The 26,537-nt window shown below is 42.3% G+C and overlaps 1 protein-coding gene and 1 non-coding gene across 12 annotated transcripts in view; both read left to right on the forward strand.

The window, feature by feature from the left end:
- Positions 1-5,135: 5,135 nt before the first annotated feature.
- The window catches only part of Trrap (transformation/transcription domain associated protein), a 122,600-nt gene continuing 101,198 nt past the window's right edge, over positions 5,136-26,537 (forward strand). For 10 of the 11 annotated variants that reach the window (XM_013070634.3, XM_013070636.3, XM_013070635.3 and 7 more), the window contains exons 1-12: positions 5,136-5,291; positions 7,432-7,592; positions 8,141-8,190; positions 13,191-13,301; positions 15,359-15,463; positions 16,796-16,879; positions 18,200-18,256; positions 18,784-18,909; positions 20,695-20,772; positions 20,943-21,031; positions 21,870-21,966; positions 24,639-24,777. In XM_013070634.3, the coding sequence (XP_012926088.1) occupies positions 7,493-7,592; positions 8,141-8,190; positions 13,191-13,301; positions 15,359-15,463; positions 16,796-16,879; positions 18,200-18,256; positions 18,784-18,909; positions 20,695-20,772; positions 20,943-21,031; positions 21,870-21,966; positions 24,639-24,777 (1,036 nt within the window). In that variant the 5' untranslated portion in view covers positions 5,136-5,291; positions 7,432-7,492. Of the gene's footprint in view, positions 5,292-5,616; positions 6,075-7,431; positions 7,593-8,140; positions 8,191-13,190; positions 13,302-15,358; positions 15,464-16,795; positions 16,880-18,199; positions 18,257-18,783; positions 18,910-20,694; positions 20,773-20,942; positions 21,032-21,869; positions 21,967-24,638; positions 24,778-26,537 lie in introns of those variants that run through there. The other variant, XM_021254778.2, reaches the window with a different exon arrangement.
- LOC147822719 (small nucleolar RNA ZL1) lies at positions 7,869-8,060 on the forward strand. Its single transcript, XR_015445538.1, has one exon. It is a non-coding gene; the product is annotated as a small nucleolar RNA ZL1 (small nucleolar RNA).

A 26,537-nucleotide genomic window follows, 5' to 3' on the forward strand; every position in this document is an offset into this window, starting at 1 on the left:
CCCTGGGATCCCTACCTAACCTCAATCCTATAGGATGCTGTTGTTCCAAAACCGCCCTGAATCCCACCCAACAGGTACTGTTGTGCTGGCAGGGGTGAGCTTCTGGGCTGTGCGAGGGCTGATTCCCTCTCTGAGCTGAAGTCTCAACTGGTGGTGCCAAAGGTCTCAGGATTCCTGTAGCTCAGGACCCACTCAAGTCTGTAGGCAAAGGAGACAGCAACTCTGTTGTCTCCAGTCTCTTTGTGGTCACCAGAAATGTTGCAGAATTCCGAGAGACAGGAGAGACCAAATGGGAGTCAGGAGGATTTATTTGAGATGTATACAGCGGTTCAGCTGACTCTGTTTAAAATGGCTGAGTGTTGAAAAAGAAGTTTCAGCTTTTATACATTTTGTGGAAGGGGGTGGTTTTTCTAATGATGTAGCAAGTGAGTTTATCGGAATGGGACAAGGGCAGACAGTTTTATAACTTTGCCTTGAAAGAAGACACTGTCTTATGAATCACAGGAAAACAGGGTGTTATGAACTTTGTTTACAGGACATAGTTGTCAATTTTATCTGTACTAGAACAAGGAGTTACAGTTACAGGGGAGTAGGGGAGATGGGGGACATCTGTCCAAGGCTGGGAAGGACTTGTTTTTCTTTAAGTTTTGCTTCAAGAGGAAAGGGTCTGAGAAACAAGAATAAGCAGAAGGCAATAAAACTCCATCCATGTGGTTCTGGGTTAAATCTTAGGGAGTAGTGGAAAGTGCACTCCTCTCTGATGTCAATTTTGGATTTAAAAAAAGTTATTTCTGAAGCAGCTTATATTGTCTGTTGCCAATCAGCCTGGGGTTCTTTTGCTCAATTCAGTTGGAAATTATGAATTGGCAAAGTGCATCTCTGCTAGCAGTTCTGAGTCACCAGATGACACAAGGTAATGCTGGATATCAATAGTTGACACAGCCAGTTGCTGCCACCGCTGGCTGTCACGATGTGACACCAGCTTGTGTTGAACACCATAGTTTGGACAAATCTATCAGATTATAGGGTCTTTGTTGGGTCCTGGCCTTGTTACATCAAAGTGCAACAGTGCAGTGTTACAGCCAAGTGTTACAGACATACAAAGGTCTCTACAGGTGAAGAAGCCAAGAGGCATTCAGGGAGATGGAGGGAAACTTTTATTATGCTGGCAGGCCCAGAAGAGTATAGACTCTGCAGTCTGAGCCTAGAATAGAAATGGAAGCAACCTTTCATAGAGATTTATGGGGTAGGGGAGTTGAGTTTATAGGTTGGGCAAGCCATTTACAGAAGCAGAAGGACAAAGTTAACACAAGTCTTGAAACATCAGATCAGAACATCTTGAAACACTGGGTAGGAACATCGTGCAGCTTGTATAGTTACATTTGCAGTTAGGAGGCTTGAACAGTTACATTGCTTGAACATGAAATTTGCTGTGCCGGTAGCTTTAACAAAACATGATTCCTGAGGGGCTGGGGATTTAGCTCAGTGGTTCTGGCCCCTGCCTCACAAGCACAAGGACCCAAATTCAACCCCTGGTACCAAAAAAACAAAAACAAAAACATGATTCCTGGGCCGGGGATTTACCTTAGTGGTTCCAGTGCCTGCCTCTCAAGCGCAAGGTCCTGAGTTCAATCCCCAGTACCAAAAAACCCCCTCAAAACCAAAACATGATTCCTGGCAAAAACATGGCGGGGAGGCAGGGGGCTTGGGAACAAAGGCCTGCCATGTGCATTATTTCCTTGTCAAGTCTCTGAAACTCTAGTATTAATAGTTCTATGTTTTGTCTTTCTTTGGAAATGACTGTTCTGTCCACATTACTCAAGATATAAGTCCCTAGTAGATGTACAGGACTTTTGGAGCCCTCATTACCAAAATATAAATGCAAGCAGGTTTACAGGCACCAGGGAGCATCAGTACCCAGCAAGCAGCCCTTCTGGACTAAAACACAAGAAGTGCTCTCAAGTAGCAGCTTGCAGACCTGTTGCAGTGAGAGCGAGGGGTGGAACCAGGGGATCTTCTGGAAGGCTTGCTGTAAATATTGGGTGTACAAATGAGGGGCGCAGATCCTCCCTTTCTGACCTTAGCCATTTCATGGTGCTCTCTGTTCTCAAACTGCAACACTATCAGCTGAAGTGGTGGGCATGGGGGAAGGGCACCACACTGCCTCCCAGCACTCATGCTGGAGTGAAGAATGGAGGTTTGATAGCCAGGTAGGACCCTGCTAGAGAGTCAGGGAGGAAGGGTACAAGGGAGAGCAAAGGGAAGCAAGGGGCAGATAGCTGTTGGCCAAGACACACAACCCTCCAGCCAGCAGGGGAAAATGCGAGAGCCAGGCACACCTCTGCCTCAGTCACCACCTTTGGTAATAGAAGGGCAGCCACCCTAAGGATTCTATTCCTATCACAAATCCTCATTATCCTCAACTAGAAATGTGTAACTGTGGGATTAGGGACGACTGGGCAGATAACAGTGATCCCAGATCAGCTTCTGGGATTTAGCTTTGGTGGCTAAATCCTACAGCAGCTTGCAGGGGTCAAAATGGAGGGAATTTAATATGGCCCAGGCTTGGACCTCAGCTCTGCCAGGGCAGCTGAACTCCTCAGGCCTCAGGATACCCACCATCCTGTTGAAACCCATAAGAGATCCTGGAAGGATCTTTCATCATAGTGGAAAGTTCTTTGCAGGGGTGGAACTCATAGGGTCAGCCTCCTGCAAGTCCAGCATGTAAGGCAAAGGCAAGCAGGGACTCCAGCAGGCCAGGGGACTGTATGGTCCCTTTTCTTTTGTACTGGGGATTGAGCCCTAGGCTTTTGCACTGAGCTACATCCCCAGTCCTTTTTATTTTTTAATTTCGAGACAGGCTGTCACTAAATCACTAAATTGGCCACACTGGGTTTGAACTTGTGAAGCCTCCTGCTTCCGCCTCTCAGAGTGCTGGGATTACAGGGTTGTGCCACCATATCTGGCCCTAATAAACGTTTCTATGCTTTTCACTGACATATATTAAAATTCTTTTCTGTAACAAGAGTCAGGAACCTACTTGTCAGGGTGAATTGACAATGTGAGTTCTCCACACTGGGGAAACTCCTCAGACATCATCTAGTGACCAAAGAAGTTATCTACCTACTTTTCTCTATTTTCCCCAAACAACATTAAACAACTGTCAAAGACAAGTGTGGGGTCACAGGCCTGTCATCTTGGCACTCTGAGAGGCTGAGGCAGGAGGATCACAAGTTCTAGACCAACCTGGGCTACTTAGTGACTTAGTAAACCTTGTCCAAGGAGCTGGGGAAGTAGCACACTGTGAAGGCCCTGGGTTCAATTCTGACACCAAAAAAACAACAAAATTGTCAGCGTACTGATCTTTAGCCCTCAGATATTTCAGTTCTTCCCCAATTTTGGACTTGCTACCTTTTGGGGTGTTGGTGGGAGCACAAAGGATTTTACTTCCAAATAGGCAGCTTCTTCCTGGAGGAAGGAAATAATTGGTGCTCAAAATACCCACTTTCAGTCCCAACATTTCAGGTGTAGCTTGTTTTGTAGAAGGAGCATGCTTTGGGAGTTTTGGAAAGGAGTCCTTTCTTCCAAGGTATCTGTAGGTCTTGTGAACTATTTTCTGTAAAGTGGGAAATGTAAGAAGCCTGGGAAGAGATCGCGGTGATTCTGGTAGGTCAGTGGTAGCCTGGGAGGGTGGGAGGTAGGGAGGTGGAGGTGGGACAAGGGCCTGGGGGTGATTGTCAGAGCAACCCTTTCACGTTCTGGATCTCACGTGGTAACCACGGGACAGCTCTCTATTGGCTAGTTCTCCTAAGTGGGGTCAGGTGCAACCAGACCGTACTTCTTCCTTCAAGGAACCTCTTGGCCATCAGACTGTTCCTCCCCACTGACCCTTCTGTTTCTTCATTGCTGTGGACTGGCTCAAAGCCTGTCTCTCCTGTTTTGCCATGGGTGGAGGGCATCTCTCAGTCAAGTAAGAGTGGGGGAAAAAGCCAAATTTGGTGGTCCAGCCTCAAGGTGATTCAGCCAGAGAACAAATGTGCCTTTCTCTTGCTGGGCGGCCACCTGCGTGCAGTTGTGGAGAACACTTTGAAATAAGATGGAATTGTATAATCCTAAGTGTGCTGTAACCCTCAAGTGTCCTGTGACTTTAAGAGTGCTGTAACCTAAGTGTGACATAATCATAAGAGTGATGTGTAACCATAAGATGTGAAGGTAGAACCTTAAGCGGTATGGAACTGATAAGGGTGTGCCCTGAACTGGACAAGGCGTACCCCCGAACTGGACAGGGTGTACCCCGAACTGGACAGTGTGATAAGTCTGAACCAATACCACAAACACCCAGTTAGAATAGTATAAAAGGAGCTGAAGACCCCAAGCAAGTCGTCGATCCATCCACCAACCAGTCGACCAGTCAGTCTGATGATCTGACTACCGACCGAGACATCTGCACACCTGATCCCGCTGGAAGGAGCATCGTCGCCGACCAGACGAGACCAGAGGACGAGGCAAGCGGAGAGGCGGACAGCCTAGCGCCGACTCGACGCCCTTCGTCTACGGATCGGACCCTCTGACCCTGCGGGAGGAAACGTCGCGCTCCCATAAGGACTTGCGCAGTACAGGTACAGGGACGTGGTAATCGGGAGACTTAATATTGTGTGGTAATGGTATTGAAATGAATTAGGATAATATAAGTGTGTGAACTGCCATCCGAGTCCGAGTCCTCTTTACCCACGGTACCTGCTCACGACACAGTACACCATGCTTTCTTTGCTAACAGGGTCTAGGTCTGTCTCTTCCCAAAGCCCCTCCTTGCTTCTCCTTTGGCTCCTTAAGGAGGATCTCAGGAAGGGAGAGCAGCTGGGGAAACCCCGCCAGGCCGGCCACGCTCAGCCCAGGGTAGACTCTACTGGGGTCAACCGTACCCACTTGAGCAGCCCTGGAGCATGGCCCAGTTTGGCCTTTGCGAGGCCAAAAGGGACCCGAGGTACGGGGAAACTTCACTTGCCGGCCTGCAGCCCCCCCCTGCAGCGGGGGTTTTAAAGGGCCACGGGCCCGGCCTGCTTCTGGCTGCAGCTACCCCGCCCCTCCCGCCACGCCCTGCCGCCCGCCCAAGGCCGCTCCCACTCGGGGGCGGCGCGTCGGGGCCTAGTTCTCGGTGGGCAGGCGCAGCCGCTTTAAGCGGAGGCGGGACTGCGCGCGGCGGAGGAGCTACCGCGGCGGTGGCGGGGCGGGAGGCGAGGCCTTCGGGGGGGCGCTGGCCAGACTGCGGGCGGCCGGCCGCTGAGCTCCCGGTAAGCACGCGCGGGCAGGCGGCCCCGGGAAGTGCGCGCGATGCTTGGGCCTGGACAGTCCTTGCAGCGCGGCAGGGGTTCCAGGCGGGCCGCTGTCCCGCAGGCCCTCTCCAGTGGCCACCCCAGGCGGCGGGGCTCGAGGCGACCCTCAGGCCTTCAGCGCTCCGCTTCGCTCCCGGCGCAGGTGGCGGGAGGAGCAGGGTTAGCGGTGCGGGATTGGCCCTCGGCGCTCTCCGTAGCGCGGCCTAGGGGGCGGTCGGTCTGGAGTATCTCAGACGGCCACAAAAGGAGAGAGCCTGGGGGCCGTTTGGGACCGGAGGGCTCGGGCTTGGGTTGGGGTCGCACATACAAGAGGTGCCTCCCGCCTAGCTGGGCACCTCTCGGCCTCCGTGCAAGCACTTGGCTCGTCGGGCCGAACGCGAACGCGGAGAGCGAAGGTGCTGTAGCGGTGCCTACAGCGCCCTCTCGGGTCCGGCGGTGCAGCCTCCGGCCGGGCTCGGCGCAGTCGGGGCGGAGCCGTTGACCCTGGGCGCCGGCTGGATGCCGGCCCTCCCGTCCCCACCTGGCAGGACGAGGTGGGATTGGCGGTCTCCCGAGGCCCCGACCCGCTTTTCAGCCGCCGAGGACGAATGGGACACTTCCCCTCGGAAACGCTGGGAAGCGGGGCCCGGCTTCTCTCGGGGGCCCCGGGAAGTGGCAAGAGTTAGCAACTAAGGTTAAAAGAATCGAATCTTTAAAAAGTTTGGGCAGGACTAGGGGGATCGTTAGGGAGAAGCCATAACCGTAAGTGTTGGGTCCCTGGGGTCGGGGACGGGGATGGGGCTGTGGGGTCGTCGTATCTGCGGGAGGGAGTCGGTGGGTGCCCTCGGCTAGGCACCCTTAGTGACTTCTGGCTCTGAGGGTGGGGGCTTCTGTTGGGCTGTTCTCGGACGTCCTCAGTTGTTGGACATCCGTGGGCATTCTCTTGGAGAAATGTTTTTGGTGTCTCTGAGTCCTTGTCATCAGTGGTAGTTGCAAGGAAGTGTATCTGTTGAAAGGCCTGCAGAGGGGTTGAAGAAAGAAACCAAACCCTGAAACCACTTCTTAATACAGAATGAAATTATGCAAGGAGGAGGGGTAAAAGCGATTTCACCAGGTTTTGTGACATTTCTAAAAGCCTCTTAAAAGTTTCTTTCTGTATGTAAACTTGGAGCAGTAGTTCTCAAAGTGTGGTCATCAACAGCTTGTTTTCAACTCACAGAGATGCTTTTTGAAGTGTTTTATTCATTGAAGAAGCACTTTTTGAGTACCTGGTGTGCCTCAGCTGCAAACAAAATGTACAGCTTCCTGGACCCCTCACAGTCACTGGGGTAATGTTTAGGGATCCACCCTTGGCTTCTGATGATTTTGATATACTCCAGTTTGAGAACCAGTGGCCTACGGCAAGAGTTGCCAAGCTGTCAGCAGACCAAATCCAGCCTGCTGTCTGTTTTTAAACAGCCTGTGAACTAAGAATAATGATTTTTATTTTTTCCGTTGCTTTGTATCACACCCAGGGCCTCTTGCATGCTTAACCACTGAGCTAACTCCCAGCCCTAGGAATGGTTTTTGTATTTTTTTAAATACTTGGAGAAAAAAATGCTAAAGAATGTAATTTTATGATAATTGAGAAATATATAAAGTTCAAATTTTAGTATCTACAAATAAGGTTTTATTGGAACACAGCTGAGCTCATTCATTTACATGTTGTCTGTGACTCCTTGGCACAACAGACAGACTGCATGGCCATAAAGACTAAAATTTTTTGGTTTTTGTTTTTTTTTGTACCGGAAATTGAACTCAGGGCCTCATGCTTGCCAGGAAGGCACTGCATCCCTGAGCTACAATCCTGGACCAAGACTAAAACATTTACTATGTGGCTTTTTACAGAAAAATGTTTGCCAACCTGTAGCTGAAACAAATATGGTAGGAAAGAAAAACTCTGATAATTGTGTTCAGGAAAAATGAATTTGAGTAAATTTTATATTAAAAAAAATAGAATAGTTTTATTCTGGATTAATGCAGAAGTCTTTAGATTAGTACAGGGATTTAGGTAAGATTTTTTACAAGTTTTGAACTTGTGCCCTTGATAAATTGGCTAACCTTATGTTTCTTTTCACAGGCTGGGTGAACTCATGGACCTGGTGTTTTTCTTCTGAGAAAGAAACCTGCTCAAAAGAAAAATGGCCTTTGTTGCAACACAAGGGGCCACAGTGGTTGACCAAACCACTCTTATGAAAAAATACCTTCAGTTTGTGGCAGCTCTCACAGATGTAAATACACGTGAGTCGATCCTTTCTGTCATTAAGAGATATGACTCATCTCCATTTAAATGATGTGTACATTGAGATAAATAACAACATTAGCTTCTTAAATCCCCCTTTTAAGCTGGGTATGGTGGCGCATGCCTGTAATCCCAGCACCCGAGATGCTGAGGCAGGAGGATCGCTGCAAGTTTAAGGCCAGCCTGGGCTACATAGTGAGTTCAAGGCCACCCTGAACTACAATGTGAGACCCTGTTGGAAAAAAAAAAAAATGTTTTTCCTCTCCCTGCATTGTGGAGAAGCAAAGTGATGAGCAATATTAGCTGGAGTCCCAAAAAGGCATGAATGTGTGTCTGTGTATCTGTGTCCTTGTCTGTGCATGCATATGTGTGTCTGAGTGTACGAATGTGTGTGACTGGTTGTAGGGAACTAGCTATATGCCTTGTATTGGGCCATGACAGTCAAACTGATAAGATCTGATTGCTTCTCTTAAATTATTAAGCCAGGAATTTTAGGGACATCTTAACATAATTTCAGTTACCTAATGGTTTATTTTGTCATTTACAGCTGACGAAACAAAGTTAAAAATGATGCAAGAAGTTAGTGAAAATTTTGAGGTATGAACTTTTTATTTTATACTTTTCTGAGGTAAATATTCATTTGTGCTTTCCTATTGGTGATCTCAGTCTTCACCAATTCAAAAATCAGTATCTTTGTTATTAAAACTTTTGTATTTTAAAACTGAAATTTAAGACTGTCACAGTGTTGATATCATCTAGTGATAACCCCACCTGTGTGGAGAAGTGTTGGTTTTATAGCTTTCTTACAGATATACTCTTTGGATACACTCAAACTTACGTTGCGAGTTTGTTATGTTCAGGTAATAGTATGTTAGGGAATGAGATTTGGATGTCATTTCTGATTATAAAGACTTCTGTGAATGCCAGACTTGGTGGCAACACCTACATGTAATCCTAGGACTCAGGAGGCTGAAGCAGGAGGAAATACCTTATTTCAAAGTCCCTTTGAGTTGGTGGTATTTAATCTCTTAAGTCTGTCCCCCTGTGGATCGCATCAGAGTTTAATTTTAGGCTTTGTTGGGTCTGGGTTAGAATAGGCCTTTGTAGGGGATGGTCTTCCCCAACTGTATGCCTGATGTCTGGGATCGTATTAGCATACTCAGTAGGTGTTTGCATCCCGGGCTTGAACTCCCAACATCCCCTAATCTTGGTAAACCTTCAGTGCCTCCATTTATCTCTCAATCCTAAAGCAGGACCTCAGGTAGTGTTAGCCTGTGTCTGTGCAGCCCACATCCACCAAGGCCTTGGGGCAGTTCAGTAATTCACTTTTCTCTGTGGCTCTGCCATCTCAGCAGGCCTGATTTATATTCTCCTTCACCCTTGTACCTGAGAGGAGAGCCATCATGTTCATGAGACTCATCTCTTGGAAATCATGGTCTTGGACTGCCCTTTGTCTAACACCTGTAAAAAGTTATCTCCTATTTTATCCAACTGTGTGTGTGTGGTACTGGGAATTGGACCCAGGGCCTTCCCATTGAGCTACATTCCCAGCACTTTTAAAATCTTTTATTTTGAGATAGGATCTTGCTAAGTTGCCCAGGCTGGGCTTGAACTTGTGATCTTCCGGCCTCGGCTTCCCAGAGTGCTGGGATCACAGGGTTATATCACCACACTTGGTTTCTTTAGGGTTCATCTGGGTACCAGTTAGTCTCAACAGACAGATGAGAAAGTCATACTTCTTGTTTTGTTTTTTAAATTTTTTTTTTTTTTTTTGCAGTACCGGGTTTTGAACTCGGGACCTTGCGCTTGTGAGGCAGGCAGTGGCACCACTGAGCTAAATCCCTGACCCTCGTACTTCTTGTTTTTAATGTGGGGATAATAATAACAACTTTTCTCGTAGTTGATAAGTTTTAAGAATAATGATGTTTCCTGGTGTCTGCATGGTCTTTTAAACTCAAAAATGCAAAAAAACCAAAACAAAACAAAAAAAATAAACTCAAAAATGCTAGTGGGATTGAGTGAGACACTCCATCTGTAGCAGTGGATAGTATTTTAGTTGGCTGTTGTGTTTTTGTTTTTAATAAACATTTTTGACGACTTGGGGTGAGCTGGGACAAAAATCCTGAACTATTTAGAGATGTAGTTAAGGAGTTTTCTCTTTTTTTGTCCAAGCTGCTAAAGCAAGCTGTTAAAAAAACATAAAAAGATGGGAGGTGAAAGAGGATGAGCCAGCATCCTGCATTTTATTGAAGGAACCCATGAGAGGCGTGTAATCCTGGCGGATTTACTGGGGAGGGTGAGTCCCTGGGGCAGCCTGTGAACCTGCGGGAGCAAGCCCAAGGGCCGGGCTGGATTTGGGTTGCATTTCTTGAGAATCAGTAAGCTGATTTTGGCCTTATGTATGGTAAACCACGAACTATGTGAAAAAGGAAGCTTGATACTGTTGAACTATAACAGCTCAGGCTAGGGAAGAGAAACATCAGAAGCAGTTGGAAAGAACACAGAGAATGAAAAGAAGAAAAGAGAAATAGCAGAAAAGGAAAAAATAAAACATGAAGAGGAAGAGCTAGTGGAACATCTAAGGCAAATTGAAGAACAGACAATGAAAGCTCCAACATGTAAAATAAAAATATTAATGATTCACCTATAAAAAACTACTTAAAGAATTACTGAAGAATGTCAGGGAAATAGAACATGAGAAAGACTATGGAACATCTCTATCAAGACAATTCCAAAGGCAAAGGACATGCATTTTGTTTTTCTAGTCTTCTAAAAAAATAAGTAAGTTAGTGAAGCTGTATACTGAGTCTTTTCCTTGTGATTTTTGAAATCCATATAAGCATTTCTCTTTAATGAAAAATCACTTGGTTGAGTTCTTCAGATAAGTACTAGAATGCCCATCCATAGGCGATTCTAAATTATCACTCCTCCCACCCAGAAAAATACTTCAAAGAAGTGAGCTCATGGCCAGGGATTTAGCTCAGTGGTGCTGAGCCCGCCTTACAAGTGGCAAGCTCCTGAGTTCAATCCCCGGTACCAAAATAAAAAAAAAGAAGTGAGCTCAATATAAGAAAGCTCCTTGTAATTTGGGGAATCTTAGTGATTCATTTCTCTAGGGATGAAATTCTGGACTAAGTAATTGGGTGTTCTAATTACTTTCTTTATCGCTGAGACCCAATACCTGACCCCCACAACTTAGAGGAAAGATTTATTTTGGCCACATTTCAGTCCATTGGTCAGCTGGCTCCGAGGCAGGACAGCATGGCAGAGATGCGTGGTTGAGGACCACTGCCCATGCTCTGGCAGGCAGGAAGCAGAGCCAGAGCAGAGAGGAAAGGAGGAGGCAGGAAGGGATAGATCCTCCCGGGCTGTGCCCCGCCCTGTGATCCACCTCTCCGACCAGATCCCTGCTCTTAAAGCCAGTCAGCTGTCACCCCAATAGTATGATCACTTTCCAAAAGCCCCCCGTGTGAGTGTGTGAGGCTTTGGTGGACATCCAGGTATAAATCATAGCATTGGGCTATCTTTCAAGACAAAATACAGAAACTTTTAGAAATCACATGAAAAATTCCTCTGGATCAAAAAGCTGGTGGCCGAGTTTAAGTATTGGCAGAAGAATTGGGCAGCTTGTTGAGTGAAGACTGTCGTTGGCCAGCATGGTGGTGCACACCTGTAATCCCACGTGATAGGAGCTTAGTAAGTACTTGTCAGATGAATAAGTGAGACATTAAGGGAGAAAATGTCATTGTTAGCTACACTTGATTTGAATCCACTCTCTGAGCCATTTTTTTAGAGAGTACTTTCATTAGGGCTGTGGTAGGTACTTAGCACAGTCTTTGGTACATCCAGTTAACATTTATCCTAGATAATGATATATTAACTCATAACATTTGCACTGGTCCTGTAAGGCAGGCATGAAGTACGATCCCAGAGAGGTTAAGTGACTGTCTGTGGTTTGTGATTATTAGATGGGATCCAGAACCTAAACCATTAGCCATTTTACTATATTATCCCTAAACTAGAGCTTTCGTTTCCTGATGATCTTTTAAGATCAGGGCTCAGTTAAGTAATGGGTTAAATTAGAACTATTAAAAGTTGACCTAATTAATAAGGTAGATGTTTAGATTGGAAAAATATGTCTGCTTAGGCTCATCATTTCCCAGGTGAGGAAAAGGTTAGAGCTGGCCATGAACTCAGTAGAAGCCACGTGACTGTCTTTTAGGGGTTTCGTATTGGGATTGTGGCAGAGCCAACCTAGAATGTGCCCCCCACCCAGTTCAGCATTTTCCACAACATTGGCTGTTTTTTCTTTCCTTTTTATAATTTAAGTTAAATCTTATTTTTAACTGGTATATAGACATAGAAGTTGTGCCCATTAGTGGGGTCTTGTGATGCTTTAATACATGTAGATGATATGTAATATTTACATCAGGTTAAATGTATTTTTTATTGTGAGAACCTTCTAAATACTTTTTTTTGTGTTTTTGAAACGTACGGTACTTACTGGTATCTGGAGTCAGCTGACTGTGCAGTAGCACACCAGGGTGCTCCTATCTGGCTGTAACCTAAGATGGTTTATCTACCTTGCCTCCCCCCTTCCTCCCTCCTTACCACTCTCCCCAGACCTTGGTAACCAATGGGCTGCTCTGAACTTCTGTAAAGTCAGCTTTTTTAGATTCCACATCTAAGTGAGATCATGATCTTTCTGTGCTTAGTGTATTTCACTTAACATGATGTCTACTTCCATCTTGTTGTGGACATTTTCTAAATTTCATTTTGTTAATAGCTGAAAGTATTCCCGTGTGGGTATATGTATCGTATTTTCTTTCCCCCTTCAGTACTGGGGATTGAACCCAGGACCTTCACATTGAGCTACATTCACAGACCTTTTTTTATTTTTTTATTTGGGACAGGAGCTTGCTACGTTGCTCAGGCTGGGTTTAAACTTGCAATCCTATCTCAGCCTCCTAGAGTGCTGGGATGATATAGGCATAAGCCACCACACCTGGCTGGTACTACATTTTTTATTCATTTATCAGCGGTTAAACAGTTAAGTTATTTTCTGATTCTTGTGAATAGTGCTGCAATGTACTTGAGTGTCAGCATTGACATTTCTATTTTAAGCAGCAGATTTTATTTATTTATTTATTTTTTGAGACAGGGTCTCAGTAGCCTTGAACTTACTGTGTAGCCTAGCCTGGCCTTGAATATGCAGTGACCCTCTGCCTCCCAAGTGCTGAGATCACAGGCAGAGGCCACCACTCCTGTCTATAACAGCAAATTTTACATTCAGTTCCCTTGCATTGGATTTCAGAAGCAACAGTCAGCTCAATATATATGAAACTTCATTATCACAAAAGCAACTACAAATATTCAAAATTACTGTTGGCTCTGTAAAAATGTTTCACATATATTCCTTTGAGGTTATTTTGTGTTTGAAATTAGGGTTGGGGATTTGGCTCGGGTGCCACGTCTGCCTTGCAAGCCCAAGGTCCTGAGTTCGATCCCTGGTACTGAGGGGGGAAAAAAAATGTTTGAGATGAAAATATATACACAAAACTTAATGAGATTTTTCTTTTCTTTTTTTTCCTAATTAGAATGTAACATCATCTCCTCAGTATTCTACATTCCTGGAACATATCATCCCTCGATTTCTTACGTTTCTCCAAGATGGAGAAGTCCAGTTTCTTCAGGAGAAACCAGCACAGGTAATCTGTTCCAAAGAATCTGTGAGAGAGAAATGCCATGCTGTTGGATTGCAAACATTTATGAAGTAACTACTCAGAAAATGTAGAGTTCCATTTAGAAATGGAAGAGAGATGGATGTGGTGGTGCAGGCCCGTGACCCAGCTACTCTGGGGAGTAACTGGAGAAGCATGAGTTAGAGGTAATTTAATTTAACATATGTACATTTATTTATTTATTTATTTAGGGTTTCTGAGGCAAGATCTTGCTTTGTAGTTCAGGGTGACCGCGAACTCGCAGTGATCTTTCTGTCTCAGCCTCCTAAGTGCTGGTATTACAGGTGTGTGCCACCACACTCAGCTGTTTTTTATTGTTTTTAAAGACAGGGTCTCGCTGTATAGTTCAAGCTGGCCTTGAACTCACTCTGTAGCCCAGCCTGACCTCTTAACTTGTGGCAGTCCCCTGCCTCAGCCTCCCAAGAGCTGGGATTACCCGACAGCCTGGGTAATTTAGGCACAAGAAAGAAAGAGATTTGTCTCTGGAGGAATACTTGGTCCACAGCTATTACCTCCTCAACTAAATGTCTTGGTTTATTTTGCCTAGGACATCTCTTTTACTGGCTTTTGTTGGTGGTGGTGTTTTGTTTTTTTGTTTTTCTTCCTTTGGTACCAGGGATCGAACTCAGGACCTCGTGCTTGGGAGGCAGGCAGCAGCACCACTGAGCTAAATCCCCAGCCCTGGTGGGGTTTTTTTGACTAGAGATCAGACCTAGGGTTTTCATTCTGAGTTACATTCCCCAACTCTTTTTTATTTTACATTTTAAGACCTGGTCTCAGTAAGTCTCTTGAATTGCCCGAACTGGGCTTGAACTTAAGATCCTCCTGCCTCAGCCTCCCAGAGTGCTGGGATCACAGGCCTGTGCTGTCATGCTTGGCTTCTTTTACCATTCATATTTGCCAATTGCTGATGTGTATATGTACACTGTTCATTATGGAAATATTCTAGTGATTTAATGACACCACCTCCCCTATGTATGACCAACACTAATCTTAATAAATTTATTTTTATAGCTCACGGCCAGTTGCATTTTATCTGTACAACCCCGCTCTTCACACTCCTGTCCCTTGCTTGATCATTTTAAAGTAGTCCCATTATAGCATTTGTCTGTAACTGTTGTAGCTTGCCTGTCTTTAAAAGGACTTGAAAAAATCGCCATAATACCAGTGAAATACTGCTAGTTGAGGTGTTTTTATATTGTACCGGTTCAGGAAATTACGTATGTGACCTGCCTTTCAGCCGTCAGCACCACAGGCAGAATCACGAGAGCTCCCTACAGTTTGTGATGTAACTCGTCTTTAGGTCCAAGGTAATGGGAGACTGTGTTACAGAAGCAAACTGAGATTGTTAAGGGGGGATCATAAATTCAGTTTGTGTCTTGCTCTTTCATTGTAAGTCTATTCTGTATTTGCACACTTGCCCTTTTGGCGGAAGTACTGGCTGGTTGTGACAGGAAAAGTTAGTTGATTTTTAGTACACAGTTGTAGAAATACTGAAAATAATGATTTTTCAGTAGACATTTTGGATTAGATTTGAGTAATTTATAAGAGTCTAAAATTCGATCCATCCTTTTTTTTCCTTTTGTGTGTGGTTCTAGGGATTGAACACAGGGTCTTGCATATACTAAGCAAGTGCTCTACCACTGCACTACATCCTCAGCCCTTTTTAATTTTATTTTGAGACACGGTCTTGCTTGTTGCCCAGGCTGGGCTTGAAGTTTTTGTTTTTCTTTTTTTTTTGGTACCGGAGATCGAACTCGGGTCCTTGCGCTTGCACAGCAGGTGGCGAAACCACTGAGCTAAATCCCTGGCCCATGGCCTTGAAGTTTTGACCCTCCTGCCTCAGCCTACTGAGTAGCTGGGATTATCAGGGTGTACCATCAGATGAGGCTCAAATTGGTTGCATCTGGTTTTGTGCCAGTTACCATTAGGTGCTGAGTCCCCACAATACATGTAGAGTATAAGATGATTAATTTGGAACTCTGATGCATTTTATCTTAATGTTTCCATTTTTTTCTTACCAGCAACTGCGGAAGCTAGTGCTTGAAATAATTCATAGAATACCAACCAATGAACATCTTCGTCCTCATACAAAAAATGTTTTGTCTGTGATGTTTCGCTTTTTAGAGGTAACCTTTGAGAGTTAATTCTTATCATGTAGTGATGTTCAAAACTTGGAGTGGTTTTCTTATAGTAAAATCTAGTATCATACAACTGTTGCTTTTCACTGAAGTTTTTGTTTACATGAGTGAAAGTTTTCCTCTGTTCCCTTCCCCTCATCCCCTTGCATGAAGAAGGACTGCAGCATGTAATTGGGGCTTTTGCCTTTCTCAGTCAGTGAAGACTGACTGGACAGTGAGACGTGTGGCACATGTGCTGGGGGAGGGCTGGCAGAATCAGCATGGGGTCACTTTTGCATCTCAAGCACCGTGCTTTATAATAGGCGTTCATAAAGATGGTCTTGGATTTTTGGGATGAATCTAGTTGGTATCTATTAAATTCCTAAAATTGTTTCTCACTCTTAGTCATGATATATTTAGAATTCTATTGTGTTTTGGGGCCCCTTGGAAAGATAAGCTTTGGAGTAGAGCAGAACTGAATCCCTATCTTGACTCTGCCACTTTCTGCCCGTACAGTATCATGAAGCCACGTTGCTTAACTTCTCTGAGACCTCATAAGTAAAATATGGATGGTACTTCTTGTAGAGCATTTGTAAAGTGCTTAGCATGTGGGCTAGTCGATGATGGATGTCCAATAGTAGTTTGTTTTTCCTAGTCTTTGGCAGTGTGGGTTGAGTATCTCTTAAACGAAGTGCTTAGCACCGCAGCCGGGCATGATGGCCCATGCCTGTAAACCCAGCACTTGGGAGGCTGAGGCAGCAGGATCTCATCTATTTTGAGGCCAGCCTGGTTTACATAGTAAGTTCAAGGCCAGCCTGAACTAGACAGCGAGACCCTGTCTCCAAAAAAACAAAACAAACAAACAAACAAAAAAATGCTTAGCACCAGAAGTGTTTTGGATTTTGGATTTTTTTGGACTTTACAATATTTGAAATATAGCCTGAGTGTAAATACAAAATTCACTTGTTTTTTATAACTCTTATACATGTAGCCTAAAGTGAATTTTATATAGTATATTTTTAGTGCCTCTGTGTTTTGACTATGATTCATCACATGAAGTCAGGTGTGGAATTTTCCACAACCCTGTATTTCCAAGCAATGATTAGTGTTACTGTGGCCATTAAGACATTAATGTGTGACTTGCCATATATAACAATTTGTCCATCTGCCAGTTGTATTCCCACAGAGCTTGCTAGTGGCTTGCCCTTAAGCTGGTTTATGAATTATTAGCAAATCAACTCTATAAGTTGATTGATGGAGGGTGTATATGTAGAAAATGCTTAGAAAATTTATTCTTGAGATTAAATTTTCAGAGTATAACTTTAAATTTTTTTTTTAAAGACGGAAAATGAAGAAAATGTTCTTATTTGTCTAAGAATAATTATTGAACTACACAAACAGTTCAGGCCGCCAATCACACAAGAAGTAAGTTGTTTATTGATAGTATTTCTTAAAGTGTCAACAGCTTCCTGCTGCTGTGTAAATTAACTCTTGGAGTTGACTGAACAAAGTACTGCTATTAAGTGTAGAAAAGATACCCTAAATTGGGGGCAATTCTTTATGGATTTACCGTGACTTTTTTTAATGTATTACGTATGAGTAGTTTGCTGAATTGATCCAGTAGTTGAAATGTATTAACCACCCAAGCTGCCAATCCATTTTGGCTGGTATGCCAGAAGGCTCCAGTCATTGTATGTTAGACCAGGGTTAAGATGGGAGTTCTGTAGTTAGAGCTGGGTTTGGCTCTCTGCTCTCCAACTCTAGAGTGACACTGGGTGAGTTCCTAGCCCTTCGAAGCCTTTTCTGTAATATAGGGATAATTAGAGTATGTCCTCAAAATGTCTGAAGAATTAGATATGAAAGTTCTTGGCTCATTGGCACCTATCTACATAGTAAGCAGTAAGCATACTATGTTAGTTCGTTTTGAAATAATTAAGAGAATATCTTCTTCAGGATAACCTTAGTGCCTGCTGTAGAGTGTCAGTTCTACAGCAGGATAGACTCCCTGGCATCTTAGCCCTTCAGAGATACAGATTCTCCTCACATATTACTAAGGAGTAATCCCCGACCCACGATCTCAGCAGGGTTAACATTACAAGTATTTAGTATCTTCGTGATTGCCTTTTCTTTTTTTATATGTAGATTTTCCATATAATTGTGATAATAGTGTATATAACATTTTTCATTTTTTCCTTCACATTATATGTAAGACTTTTCCCAATCATAAATAGTTAATTTTTAATGGTTGCATTATATTCTTATGGGTGTCCTTTTTTAAATATTTAAGATTTTATTTTATTTTATGGCTGTTACTGAATATCTCTGTTTATGGTTCGTTATTTCATTGACTAGGCTTGTAGAAGGAGAGTTCTTGAGTTAAAGGTATTGATGCTTTAATGCTCCTGATATATAGTGTATCGCTAACTTGGTTCCTAGGAAAGTTTCAGCAATTTATAATTCTTCCAGTTTATGAGAATCCGCCTCTTGCACAGCCTTTAATGCATTGTGTGTTATTTTTGAAAGGCAAAAAGTCACATTTATTTTAATTTTCATCTTTTTAAATTTTTTTTTTTGCTGTTTCTGAATTAGAAACTTGTTATTTCCTTTTTTTTTTTTATCTATTTGTATCTTGTCTGGAATTTTGTTTATTTGTTTTAGGAACTCATGTATTACAATTTAAGTTTTTTCTTATTGTAGTCATTTTCTGTTTGTAAACATCCTAATATAATGAAATTTTGTTTTCAGATTCATCATTTTTTGGATTTTGTGAAACAAATTTACAAGGAACTCCCAAAAGTAGTGGTATGTTTTTACTATAGTTTGAATTTCTTAGTTGCATTTATTATTTCTTTATTCCAAAGGAAATTTGGAACAATTTGCTTGAAAAAGAAATTGGGGAAGGGGTTTGCTAATTTTAGGATGGGGAATATTTAGTGATGGTTAAAATCTAGGTTGATAAATTAGCCATTCAGAACGTTCTTTTGATTTCCCTGTTGAGATTAAGTATTTTTGACATAGAAGCAATATATTTTTATTGTAGAAATTTTGGAAAAAAGTGGAAAATATTTCAACCATAATTCTGAATTGTTATCAATGACTGACATTGAGATTTTGTTGCTTTTCACTTTGTGCATTTTATATATGGTCAGGGTCATAATCTTGAACCCTTATGGGAGAAGTGGTGTGTATTTTCCATATTTTTATATATCATTGCATTTCCCCCCCCCCATATTGTTAAGAACTTTACAAGCATTTTGATTTCTTCTATAAAATGTCGGATATATTTTGTGTTTGACTTAGGACAAACACATTTTATTCTCTTTGTGTAGAACCGCTACTTTGAGAACCCTCAGGTGATCCCTGAGAACACAGTGCCTCCCCCGGAAATGGTTGGTATGATAACCACAATTGCTGTGAAAGTCAGTCCTGAGCGTGAGGACAGTGAGACGCGGACCGTAAGTATTCTCAGCTGTTCTGCTGAGTTGTTAGTAAAACAGCCGCTCTTTTTCTTAAATACTCGGAGGCATCTAAGACAGGGAACTGCGTGTGCCTTGGAGAGTATCAATGGTTCTGCCCTGCAGCCTGCAGATGGTAAAGGTGAGCTGCTGGGCTCTGCCAAGGCTAGGATGTAAAGACCAGCTTGTCCCGAAAGAGTCGTCTTCTGGGAGGATCAGCAGACCAGGGTCAGGGAGCTCTTAGCTCTTAGCTCTCTTAGTGTCGAGTTTTTTGAGACAAGGTCTCACTGTGTAGCTCAGGCTGGCCTTGAACTCACTATATCGTAGCCCAGGCTGGCAGTTCTGCCTCAGCCTCCCTGAGTGTTGGGATTACAGGCATGCATCACCACCCCAACAGCATTGAGTCTTTTGACATTAATGAAGTTCCTAAAACAGCAGATAAAATTGTAGTTGAGTCACTGAGAGCATGGGCTCTGGGACAGAGAGCACTGGGACTTTGTTTCCATCCACGACTGTGATTTTCTAGCATACAGAAAGGTCTAAACCTTTGTTCTCATCTTATTTTTCCTCCTATCTGAAAAACCTGTTGTGGGATTTTTGTGCAGGGGAGACTGCCACATTGATTATGCCCCAAGCAGGGTGTAAGCAGTGCAGGCTGTGAAGAGTTAGCCCCACAAATGGCTTATTTACAGAAGTGAGTCTGGCTAAAGCCTGTGTCCCAAGATCAGGGTGACTCTTACCCCCATCTTACCGCCCCGTTTTTGTGAAGGTATTGCTTGGATTGTCTGCAGTTATTTGTTGTTTTTGTATTGTCTGCTGCAGAGGTAACATGTATTACAGCTTTATCATGACTTGTATTGTTACAGTTAAGAATATTTTATCACGTATATATATTTAACTGAAATGGCTGTGCATTTGTCAGCACTCAGGAGGCTGAGGCAGGAGGACTGCTGTGAGTTGGAGATCAGCCTGGGCTGTATAGTGAGAGGTTAAGGACAGACTGAATTACATAGCGAGACCCTGTCTCAATAAAAGAGAATGTTTCAATCTGTGCTAAGATGAACAAGACACTAAATGTTTAGTAAGGGTTTTATTCCTTTATTCTTTTGCTCTTCTTGAATTAGGAACTTTCCTGTGTATCACCCCTCCCTCTTTTCTTTGGTACTGGGGATGGAACTCAGGACCTTGTGCCTGGCAGAACCACTGAGCTAAATCCCTGGCATTTTGTTTTTTATTTTTTTGGTACCAGGGATCAAACTCGGGACCTTGCGCTTGTGAGGTAGGCAGCGGAACCACTGAGCTAAATCCCTGGCCCTCTTTTTTTTTTTTGCTTGTCTCTCTGTCCATTTGTATTTTGGGTCTGACGTTTTCCTTACCTGTGTTTTGAGTTCTTAAACAAGATTATTCAGGTTTATTTTTTAAATTAATCATAAACATTTTCTCTTTATAAGTATCTTTGAAATAAACTGCTGATCAGTTGTACTTTTTGATGCTTTTTGCTATTATTTTAAGTAGAAATATTAGCTTAAAGTTTTCTTAGGTGATCTGAATTTTTGATTTTCTTAAAGTTTTTAGTATAAGTGTTTATGATAGAAAATATAAAAGCCTTTATATTAAATGATACTTCTTTGCAGTTTGTTTTCAAAATAGTTTGGATCTTTCATCACAGATGTTTACAAAGATGTGTCAGTGTTTTCTGTTTCAGTGCAGTGATGCCTAGTGGGATAGTGATTGGATTACTGTAAATGCCACAGTGATAACCATAGTTCTGCTTCTTTCTTACAGCATTCCATCATTCCTAGAGGATCGCTTTCTCTAAAAGTGTTGGCAGAATTGCCCATTATTGTTGTATTAATGTACCAGGTATGTTCATTGCTTATTAGTTTGTTTTTATGACAAAATTCCCAGGTAATATTCTGTAGCAAAAGATTATAATGTACACATGCTAACTAACGTAGCAACTCCTGTAGTTTCTTTGATACGTCAGGTAATTTTGCTGTGAAAGCATGAAAATCTAATGTGTTTGCTTTCAGCTCTACAAATTGAATATTCACAATGTCGTTGCTGAATTTGTGCCCTTGATCATGAATACCATTGCAATTCAGGTATCTGCACAAGCCAGGTGAGATTTCTCTGGATAGCAACATAGCTGACTGCCATAGTGCTTTACTTCCATATAGTAACACACTTGGTGCTGTCATTCTTAAGACACCAAAATGATGAGTGTTAAAATTGTCATAAAATTATATGCACTTTTGACTTTGAACCTTTGTTTCAGTAATTATAGTTATTTTAGTTCCTCATTTTGAAAAGATAGGACATTTTGGTTTCCTTTATCTTGTTAATTTAAGTGTCATTAGGCATCACTTTACTCACTGTGGGATATTCAGGCTTTTCTTACTGTCAAGTCCTTGCTCTGGCTGTTCCTTTCAGCTTGAGTGCTAGAGTGATTCTTGTGTGCCCTTCACCTGTCACCCTGAGTTTCTGAACAAGCCAGCCACATTTATCCTTTGGAGCCTTTTCTCCAGCCTTATAGCATTCCTCTTAAAGACTTTTATGGCTTACTCTTGTGACTTGCAGCCTATCTGCTGAGTTATTAGAGGACAGGATCTGGTGGGGATCATCTCACACAACCCCACGGAGCTAATACAAGGCTTGCATTGAGCATATAGGGTACACTAATACTTTCTGTGTTAGAGTGAATCAGTCTACCATTGGCTTCACAGAATTCACATTATACCTGCTATGGCATGGCTTGGTGAGCTATTTGGTTTGGGGCCTTTAAACCCTTTGTTATTTGGAACTTCATAAAAGTATAGAAGCATTTGTGTTGCTATATTTTTCTGGTCTGTGTAGAAATAAACTTGTGGGCTTAGTCATTGTTACAGGCATTTAATTAATACTAATGTCACTGAAAGAGTGAGAGCTAATACTATAAATTTTATTCATTTTCTACTCAGGCAACATAAGCTTTACAACAAGGAGTTATATGCTGACTTTATTGCTGCCCAGATTAAAACATTGTCATTTTTAGCTTATATCATCAGAATTTATCAGGTAAGTTCACTGACTTTTGTTTTGCTATAATTTACATATAACAACATTTACCTTTTGTAAATGCACATTTCTTTGAATTGATAATTGCTTACAATTGCTAACCATGAACACATTAAGATATAGAATATTTTCATCAATCAAAAAAATTTCCTTGCAGAGTTTTCTTCCTTGTGTCATTTCTTCCTTTCATCTGTAGTTCTTAAAAAAAACCCTGATCTGTTTTCTGTCCCAATAATTTTGCCTTTTCCGGTGTCCTGTAAATGTCATATATAGTATATAATGAATGTTATTTGTTGATACTGGCTTCTTCCACTTAGCAATAATGCTGAGATTTATCCTTGTTATTTTATCAAGATGACATATTTTTATTGCTGGCTAGTTGGTCTTAGTCTGCTCAGCTGCCTTAATAAGATACCATAAATTAAGTAGATGAAACAACGCAGATTTATTTTCTCCATGTATTGGAGGCTATAAGCCAAAATCAAGGTTCCAGCAGGGTTTGGTTTCTCGTGAGAGCTCTGTCTTTTGCTTGCCAAAGGTGGGTGGCCCTTTTGCTTTTCTCTAGTGAAGAGATGGCTCTTTTTCCTTTATAAGGCCATAGTCTTGGGAGTTTATATCCCCACATTATGATGTCATTTAACTTCACCTCCTAAAGACCCTAATTCCACATCCATCATATTGGTGGTTACAACATCAGCATATCAATTTGGTGGCCGTGGGAATAGCACTGTTTAGTCCATGGCAGTAGTATTCTATTTTCTGATTGTACCGTGATGGGTTTAGCCATTCACCAGTTGGTATACATTCGGGTTATTTCCAGTTTTTTTAAAAAACAGCTTTATTGAGGTGTAATTTACACATCATAAAATGGAACAGGGGCTAGGAATTTAGCTCAGTGGTTCCATGCCTGCCTTGCAAGCGCAAAGGCCTGAGTTCGATCCCGGTACCAAAAAAAAAAAAAAAAGCAGTTTTTAGCTAATTCGCTGATCTGTACGACTGTCACCACTATACAATTTTAAAACAATTTTATCAGCCCAAAAGAAACCCTGTACATATTAGGAGTTACTGTTCTTCTTCCCCAGCCCCCTAGTTTTGGCAATGACTAATGTATTTTTTGTCCTGATATATTTGCCTGTTTTATTTTTGGCTATTAGGATTAAAACTCCTATGAATAATCATTTGCATATAGATGGCAAATGCTTTGTTGGGTTGATGTTATTAGAAGTTATATATTTAGGCAAGTAGGTGAGGAAGAGATTGGAACTTAAAAATGGCATTACAAAATAAAACTGTGAAGGTCATTTTGGATGCTTTTTTGAGGCACCTGTAGCAGGCCTGTCCAACATGCAGCCTGTAGGCTGTTTGCCCTTTTTTATATTATAATAAAAAATATACATATATAAAGGAAGTTTTGTTACTTACATACATTAACTATATTGTTATTTATTTATTTATTGGTACCAGGGATGGAACTCAGGACCTTGTGCTTGCCAAGCAAGTACAGTGCCACTGAGCCACATCCTGACCCTATATTACGTATTTTATGTGAGGTCCAAAACTATTCCTCTTCACTTGCTACTGCCCAGCCAAGCCAAAAGGTTGAATACCTGTAAGAGTATTTTTGATTTTCATTGGTAGTTATGATTCTTCTTTAGTAAAGTGTAGTCAGCCTTTTGTTGGTTTTTTTTGACACAAGGTCTCACTGTGTAGTTCCGGCTGGCCTTGAACTCACTGTGTAGCCAGACTGGCTTCAGATGTGTAGGGAGAAGAAGATCCTCTTGCCTCAGCCTCCTGAGTTTTGGAATTATAGGTGTGTGCCACAATGCTCAGCTTGTATAGTCAGTCTTGATGCTTAAAGTATGGAATATTTTTAGTTATCTGTAATTCATTATTTTCTATAAGAATTTTATCTCAGGAAAATAGAAGTAACAACATAGTGGCTCATGCCTGTAATGACAACACTTGGTGGGCTGAGGCAGGAGGATTGCTGTGAGTTTGAGGCCAGCCTCAACTACATAGTGAGACTGTCTCAAAAAAACAAAAAACAAACAAAAACTACCTTTGAAAGCTTTTGTAAACTTCTTATATTGTAATGTGTTTAATTAGGTAATGATAATTTACAGTAAGGGAGTAGAGCATTTGTTTTACCTGATTCAGATTTTTATTCAGATTTCCTTGATGGCTCAGTGAATCAGCTTGGGTTCTCTTGGTAAACTGCCTTCCTGAGATACTTCAAAAGGAGACTGTGACTAGTTATTGTAAGCTGTTTTTGTCGTCTCTGGTGTCATTTACAGCTAACATTAATGGATGACTAAGTAAAGGGTGTTTACATTTTAAACACTTACCAGCATTTCCTTTCCCTCCAATAAGAAAGTAATACAACTGATCATTGATACTAGGGAAGATACAAAGAAAGTACAGATAGCATCCATGATCTTACTGTGCAGAAGAGGGGCTGTTTATGTTGCCATGCATATTCCACCATGGCGGCGCACGTGTGTGCACACACCCGTTAAAACTTTCTGAACACTGCCTGTTTGGTAGGCCTATAACTTTATGAGCTTTCCTGTAGTTGAGCTTAGTCTGACTGAATTTTTGAAAAGCTGATGCAATTTGGGTTTTTCTTCACATCTTTTTGGCAATGTGACTGTGTAGCTTTACCCCTTTGACAGGAGTTGGTGACCAAGTATTCTCAGCAGATGGTGAAAGGAATGTTACAGTTACTCTCAAATTGTCCAGCAGAGACCGCACACCTCAGAAAGGAGCTGCTGATTGCTGCAAAACACATCCTTACCACCGAGCTCAGAAACCGTATGGCTGTCTTGTCTTTGAATGCTTGCATCACCCTGCGGCCATCTTCAGGGATGGTCTCTGTGGCATCCCATGGTTGTGCTGCCGGATTCCATGTGTCTCTTCTTTATTGCTGTATTGGGTTTATTCTTTTCTCTGCCTCTCTCCTCACCCCTCCTTTTGATTGCCTATTCCCTCCTCCCTCCCTTTTCTAGCGTGGCACCAGTGTTCTCCCTTTATCTTCTCAAAAATCTCATAATTAATGTGATAATTTGCTTAGCATACTTTATATTCTGAGTAGCTTTTGGTACTTTTCTCCCTTGTGACCGCAGATTTTTTGAAATTGCAAAAAGCTCCTTCCTTACATACCTTACCCCATCAGTGTTTAAATGGCGAGCACAATACAATATTTTAACCCTGCACACCATGAGAATGATGGATTGCTTCTGTTTGTATGCACAAGGATGGTACTTGACTTTTGTTAAGCTGATAATTACACTTTTTCTGTCAGTAATATAGATTGATAATGTAACACTTTGCATATTACATCTTAGATTGAAGTTATATTCTAATTATATAGAGATGATCGGGCCGGGGATTTAGCTCAGTGGTTCTGCTGCCTGCCTCGCAAGCGCAAAGTCCCGAGCTCGATCCCCGGAACCAAAAAAAAAAAGAGTCATTTTTGCCAGTAATTTTTCATATGTTTATTTGCCATCAGCTTGAAAATCAGAGGGCACACGCATAAAATCGAGACTGGGCTTTGTTTGTAGTTTTTAAACACAAAAGGAAGGACACAGTGTTAGTACTTACTCATGAATTAATACACAAAAACACAAGTACTTTTGTGCTGCTGAAATACAAATTATAATGGCTAATGCCTGCTGTATATAGCTGAAAAGAATAACACGTGCTTTGGAAAAGGGGCTGGGAATATAGTTTAACACGAACGAGGCTCTGGGTTCAACCACAAGCACGTAAATAGAAAGTAAACATTCTTAGACCCCCCCCTTTAAAAAAATTTAGCACATATAGCAAAGTGCACAAAAAAAATAAGGAAGCATACACCTGCCTAAGCATCACCCAGGATGAGAAATATAATAGTGCCTGCACCCATAGCCCCTACTCCCTTCCAGAGCTAATTGCTGCCCGACTTGTCTGGTTACCTTTCCTTTGTAGTTTATGTGATTGTCAGGTGATCATCTCTGAACAATACCAAAATAGAAGAACTTTAAGTGGAACTCTTTGTTATTTTTTCAGTACTAGGAATTGAGTCTAGGGCCTTGGACATGTTAGGCAGGCACTGAGCCATGTCTGCAGCTCCAGGAGGAGTAGATATGTGTAACTGGAGTGGATGAGCTGTGCCTCAAGTGGCGTTCGCAGGTCACCTTCCCAGTGCTCCTGCCTCGAGAGTAGTGACGCTTTGGGCTCTGTTACAGGAAGCTGGGTGGCAGGAGCTCTTCACTTAGACAGTGCCATTCTTGGTGCTGACCAGACAGCTCTTCATCACTGCATAAGCAGCCCTCTTTGGAGGCTGTGAAGCTCAGTGGTAGTCTGTCAACACTAGCTGCTGTCTTCTGGGGTTTGATCCCATTAGACCTGTGGAATTCAGCATTTACATTCTTCCTCTTTTTGAGAGGGATCTCTGTGGGTTGGCTTTTTTTTTTTAAAAGACATACAACATTTTATTTTGAAGTCCCTAGTAGTTCCTGGGACTTAAGTAGGTACCAGCTTCATAGCTCCAAAAGGTTCATTGAAAAAAACATTCAAAGACTCAAGTCAAA

This window comes from Heterocephalus glaber, unplaced genomic scaffold (assembly GCF_053883595.1).
Source record: "Heterocephalus glaber isolate CG9 unplaced genomic scaffold, H.glaber_assembly_v1.0 deba00001610, whole genome shotgun sequence".
In the NCBI taxonomy this organism is placed as follows: domain Eukaryota; kingdom Metazoa; phylum Chordata; class Mammalia; order Rodentia; family Bathyergidae; genus Heterocephalus; species Heterocephalus glaber.